The sequence below is a fragment of the Cebus imitator genome, unplaced genomic scaffold, assembly GCF_001604975.1.
Source record: "Cebus imitator isolate Cc_AM_T3 unplaced genomic scaffold, Cebus_imitator-1.0 Scaffold324, whole genome shotgun sequence".
Lineage (NCBI taxonomy): Eukaryota > Metazoa > Chordata > Mammalia > Primates > Cebidae > Cebus > Cebus imitator.
In genome coordinates, this window is record NW_016107639.1 from 1,684,442 (window position 1) to 1,690,739 (window position 6,298).

Here is a 6,298-nt window from a genome sequence, read left to right on the forward strand (position 1 = left end):
CACGTCAGCACGTGCCCAGCGCACACTCAGCACCTACTTGGTCAGCGCACGTCAGCACATACCCAGCGCACACTCAGCACCTACTCAGTCAGCACACGTCAGCACGTGCCCAGCGCACACTCAGCACCTACTCAGTCAGCACACGTCAGCACGTGCCCAGCGCACACTCAGCACCTACTTGGTCAGCGCACGTCAGCACATACTCAGCGCACACTCAGCACCTACTCGGTCAGCACACGTCAGCACATGCCCAGCGCACACTCAGCACCTACTCGGTCAGCACACGTCAGCGCATGCTCAGCACACACTCAGTCAGCACCTACTCAGTCAGCGCACATCAGTGCGTGCTCAGCGCACAGTCAGTCAGCACCTACTCAGCGCACATCAGCACGTGCTCATCGCACAGTCAGTCAACACCTACTCGGTCAGAGTACCTCATCATGTGCTCAGCACACAGTCAGCACCTACTCGGTCAGCGCACGTCAGTGTGTGCTCAGCGCACACTCAGTCAGTACCTGCTCGGTCAGCGCACACCAGCACGTGCTCAGCACACACTCGACAGATGCTCGGTGAAGGTGCACTTGGTCAACATGTGTGGTCAGCACATCCTGAAGAGTCTGGTGTGTGCTAGGCACCGAACTGTACATTTGAGTAAAGGAGGAATTGGTCAGAGTCCCCCGCTTTGACCCCACATCTCATAAAGACGATCCTGCCACGTGCGTTAGAGCCCAGCCCTCGGTGCCCTTGCTGTTGGCAGAGTGGCTGGCAGGAAGGTGTCACGCGTAGTCACCTGCCCCAGGGCTCAGCTCAGATGTTCACAAACCCCCCAGCGAGCCTTTTCATGGCTGCCCTCCTGTTTCACACATGCCATTGTCTGGGTAGTTGCCTGTGTCTGACTGAACTGTAGTTTGAGGTTTGCCTTCTGTGCCAGCCTTATTTATGTTACTCCTTTCTCCAAAGTCACTTAAATATTAATATAAACATACCCAGAAAGACCTGGAAAATTAACCCAGCTCAAGCAAGCGTGGCTTTTTCCTTGGCTACTTCATTTTGTAATGCCTTATGGCAGTGTTGTGAAAGAGAAGATAGATTTTTTTTTTGATATGAAAAAGCAGAGAATTATCTTGAAGAAGCCCAAGGTCACAGGGGCGTCCTCTGACGGGGCTGGCCTGTGCTCAGTTCACAGGGGCTTAGTTCACAGAGGTGTCCTCCCGTAGTGCTGACCACACTCAGTTCACAGGGGCTCAGTTCACAGAGGCTCAGATCACAGGGGCGTCCTTCAACAGGGCTGGCCCAGGCTGAGATCACAGGGGCGTCCTCCCACATGTTGGCCCAGGATGTCCTCTGATAGTGCTGGCCCGGACTCTGCTGCTCTGCTGACTCCTGTGACACCCTCGGGCTGTCGAAGCTGAGCTGTCCTGAAGTGTTTGAGAGAGCCCGGGCTGGTGCTGGGGGCCTCCCTGCCCCGTGCCTGAGACTGGTGGACCTGTCCCATCGACGTAGCTGAAGCTTTTAAAGTCCTGCAGACAGAGCTTCAGTCTTGGTAAAATTAAGGCTGAGTTCTAAAACTCAGCTTTTGGAGTCTGATTTCCAGCGTCCACAGTGTTTGAACAGGGCCCTGCATGCTTGTCTTTTAGGAGGGGAGGCAGGCCTCACTGGCGGCCGACTTCTCCATCACGCAGTTCCGGCACGTCGGCAGGCTGCTCATGGTGCATGGGCGGAACAGCTACAAGAGGTCGGCGGCACTTGGCCAGTTCGTCATGCACAGGGGCCTCATCATCTCCACCATGCAGGTACCAAGCTTTCTGCACATGCCACGGAGGGCAGGGGCCAGGACACTGGGAGAGGGCATTGCCAGGTGCTGCGGGAGTACCTGGGCTGTGCTTGGGAGTTAGAGGCCTGGTGCCAGCTGCTGCTGGGACTGACGGCTGTCTTTGTCTGTGGGCTCTCTCTCCAGGCTGTGTTTTCCTCGGTCTTCTACTTCGCCTCCGTCCCTTTGTACCAGGGCTTCCTCATGGTGGGGTAAGTGACACTCAGCACCTGCCAGCTCATCCAGGGGAGGACTTTTATTTTGAAAAGAAGACCACACGTAGAAGATTGCTTTTGAGTCATTCCTGATGCAGCCATCATTTAGAATGAATAATACTAACATAAAAACAGTGTTTTGCTTGGGTAAACTTCAAGATAGCACCTGTATACTTGTTCCTCCTGGGATTTTCTCATTAGATTTTGTTTTCAAGTGGAAGCCATAGTATGTGTCAGGAATTGTGCTGGATCTGAGATTTTTAAAGGATCCCATGGCATAAGGAGGAGGGGCAGAGTGGCCACAGCCAGGCCCTCCCGGCTCTCTGCAGGCTGCCCCTCTCCCGGCTGGGGCTCGGCTTCATCCCGCTGTGGGGCATGGCCAGGCAGCAGCAAAGAGCACACAGGAAGTGTGGGGACATTTCCTTACACTTGGATGTGACATAGTGTGGCAAGCTTTGAACCAGATGCTGTCAGTCTCTCCCTGGCAGGAATGGAATCTCATTTTCAAAGATAACAGCACCAGGGCCAGGCACTTTGGGAGGCTGAGGTGGACATGGGAGGATCACCTGAGGTCAGGAGTTCAAGACCAGCCTGACCAACATGGTGAAATCCTGTCTCTACTAAAAATACTAAAATTAGCTAGGCACAGTGGCTCACACCTGTAATCCCAGCACTTTGGGAGGCTGAGGCAGCTGGATCACCTGAGGTCAGGAGTTCAAAACCAGCCTGGCCAACATGGCAAAACCCTGTCTCTACTAAAAATACAAAAAATTAGCCAGGCATGGTGGTGGGCACCTGTCATCCTAGCTACTCAGGAGTCTGAGGCACGAGAATCGCTTGAACCTGAGACGTGGAGGTTGCAGTGAGCTGAGATCGTGCCATTGCATACCAGCCTGGGAAATAGAGCCAGACTCCGTCTCAAAACAAAAAAGTAAAGCTAACAGCACCATTGTCTTAGAAAGGGACACCAAAAGTGCGGCAGGCAGGCGACGTGCGTTGAAAGCTGAGCTGATTTTGCCAACCGTGTCTGCAGAACAGCAACTTCCTGTGAAGAGAGAATCAGTGGGAATTTCTCATTTCTTCCTCCTTTGTGGTGATGCCTAGAAATGAAATCAGCGTGACTGATTGTGTTGGCAGCAAACTAAAAGCGGCCTCCCCTCTGCCACCGACCTCCCTAACCTCTGCAAAGCTCATTCCCACCTTAACCAGGTTCCACCCCACAATGAGTCCCAGAAAATACTGTGATAGTAACAGCTACTGGCCTCGATGCTCTCAGCGTTGAACATACCTTCATCCTCACCTTGTCCCCGCTTCATGTATGAGAAAAGTGAGAGAGCCAGAGAGCTCAGGAACGCGCACGTGGGTGACCAGGCTCAGACCTGAGTGGTCAGGGCCGGCGCTGGGCACCGCTCCTCACCATCACGCAGTCGCCGAGCTTCCTCCCAGCCCGCAGAGAACAGACACAGAGTCCCTTCTCTCTGCAGAGCTCTTTTCAGTCCACCTGCTGAACACCATGTCACCCGCAAGCTCCCTGAATCCGTTCCTCACATGCATAGCAAAATACCAGGAAACATTGGCCTGTGCGTGTGTTAGGTTTTTGTTAAACATGTGAGGTCCCTTAAGTCCCTGCTTCCCAAGTGAGAATCTCTGAGAGGCACCCTGTCATCCTGAGTCGTCTGAGGAGCACTGCCATGCACAGAGCCAGCGCTTGGATCTGTGCTTTCCCGCCATCTCCAGTCTCCAGGAACTCTCTGGCCTCCACACGTGATGTCCTCTTGGCTAGACCACTGCCAGATGTCCCCGTTGCCCTTGCTTCCCCGGAGGCCCCAGCCCCCACGGCGCACCTTCACCCCCCGCAGGCCGCACAGCTGTAGCGCCAGTTAGCGCCCTAGTCTCCTGCGTGCTCTACAAGGACAAGTCACAAGGTGTGTCAGGTCCTTGTACCTGCTGTGAGTTTGTCAGTGTGAACTTGAGTGCATGCGGATTTCAGAGGAGGACGAGGCTCTGGCAGATTCTATAGCCTCAGGACAGCTGAGCTGTGGGGCTCACAGCTACCAAGACCCCTGGGGCACCTGCCTCGGACTCCGTGTCCTTCACCTGTATGTTAGCACCGTTCATCCCGAGGTATCAGGATCCTGTCCTGTGGTCTTAAAAATAACTTTAGGCAGGGTACGGTGGCTCACACCTGTAATCCCAGCACTTTGGGAGGCCGAGGCGGATGAATCACCTGAGGTCAGTAGTTGGAGATCATCTTGGCTAACACGGTGAAACCCCATCTCTATTGAAAACACAAAAAACTAGCTGGGCGTGGTGGCACGTGCCTGCAGTCCCAACTACTCAGGAGGCCGAGGCAGCAGAATCACTTGAACCCAGGATGTGGAAGCTGCAGCAAGCTGAGATAGTGCCACTGCACTCCAGCATGGGCAACAGAGCAAGACTGTGTCTCAGGAGAAAAAAAAGCAACTTTGAATAAAGTAGGTAAGAGCTTGGGAAAACCTTGCATGTGGCTTCAGGCTTCTCTCACCCCTAGCCTTTCATTTTGGCACGAGTGCCCACACTTCAGGCCCCTTCTTGCTATAAACACACAGGGAATAACTCCCATGATAGGAAACATTGCAGACTCTTTGTGGCCCATAAGGAAACTGCCATCATCAGCCTTGGGCTGGGCTGGCCACCTAAGGCTCCCTCAGCCCAAGTGTGAGGGAGCACAAGACAACGCTGGGCATCCGTGGTGTCAGCTTGAGCCCTATTTCATGTCTCTCCATGACCAAAGAAGGTCCCAGCAATTTACCAACTCATAGCCTATACAACTGATGGAAATTGTGGTGGGATTTGTGCTAACATTCTCAGCTTTCCATTAATTCCAATAGTCTTTCATATAGTACTTCAAACAAAGGTGAAAAATCGCAAAGGTACAGTAAGCGCTAACTCTTTTTAAATAAGTTTTCCCATGCCTGCGTCTTTGCAGTAATTAATTAGTTACCTTTTTTGAGGGGGCGGGGCGTGGAGAGAACAGAGTCTTGCTCTGTCACCCAGGCTGGAGTGCAGTGGCATCATCTCAGCTGACTGCAATCTCTCCCTCCTAGGTTCAAGTGGTTCTCCTGCCTCAGCCTCCCGAGTAGCTGGGATTACAGGTATGCACTACCATGCCTGGCTAATTTTTGTACATTTTCAGTAGAGATGGGGTTTCGCCATGTTGGCCAGGCTGGTCTTGAACTCCTGACCTTAGGTGATCCACTCGTGTTGGCCTCCCAAAGTGCTGGGATTACAGGCATGAGCCCCTAGGTCTGGCCTTGTTACCTTTAAATAGAATTTGCTAATTGCACCTTGAGCTTGAACAATGTGTTTCTTCCTTGGAAGTCATATAAAAGCATAAGCATTCTCACTTTCTTCATATTTTAAAAATTGTGGATTTGAAATATTAAAAGGAAAATGTGGGGCACCGTGGAGATTATTCTTTAAAGAACTACTGCCTGGATTAGTGAGGCCTGGATGCCTGCCCCACGGCCCAAGTGCGCCACAGCGTTCCCAGCTCCTGTTCCAAGAGCTCTTCTTTATATTAGGCTTTATGTAAAGTAACTTGGAGTGTCCATCATGAGAGAAACGTCTGTGACTTTCTTAAGCACTCATACTCTGAATTTGGTTAGGTGGGTGATTTGAAGGGACGATGCTTTTAAGTTAAGCTTCTTTGAAAATAAATAACGAGTTTGCCTTCACCTAGAAAATCAGTATCAAGAAGTGAGCAAAAACCAACATGACTTTTTTTTTTTTCACATTCACATAACTTTTATTAAAATAAAATATTATAATGGATCAGTTATGACTGTTACTCTCTCACTGTACTGAATTTATAAATTAAACTTTCTCATAGGCATGTATGTATGTGCATATGTATGTACAAGGACATAATATGTACAGGGCTTGCTACCGTTTGTGGTTTTACAAGCCACTCATCTTGAAACCTATTCCCTGTGGTAAGGAGGAACGACTGTAAGTTACACTTTTTTTTTCCCATTTATTTATTTTATTGCATTTTAGGTTTTGGGGTGCATGTGAAGAACATGGAAGATTGTTGCATAGGTACACACGTGGCAGTGTGATTTGCTGCCTTCCTCCCCTTCACCTACATCTGGCATTTCTCCCCTTGCTATCTCTCCCCAGCTCCCCACCCCCCACCGTCCCTCCCCTATTTCCCCCCAACTGGCCCCAGTGTGTAGTGCTCCCCTCCCTGTGTTCATGTGTTCTCATTGTTCAACACCCGCCTATGAGTGAG

At 51.3% G+C, this 6,298-nt stretch overlaps 1 protein-coding gene across 1 annotated transcript in view; it reads left to right on the top strand.

Annotated features, from left to right (window-relative positions):
* Window positions 1-6,298, top strand: part of ATP9B (ATPase phospholipid transporting 9B (putative)) — a 294,182-nt gene that overhangs the window by 251,030 nt on the left and 36,854 nt on the right. Inside the window, exons 24-25 of the mRNA XM_017504545.2 lie at window positions 1,638-1,793; window positions 1,958-2,022. Of these exons, the coding sequence (XP_017360034.2) occupies window positions 1,638-1,793; window positions 1,958-2,022 (221 nt within the window). The remainder of the gene's footprint in view (window positions 1-1,637; window positions 1,794-1,957; window positions 2,023-6,298) is intronic.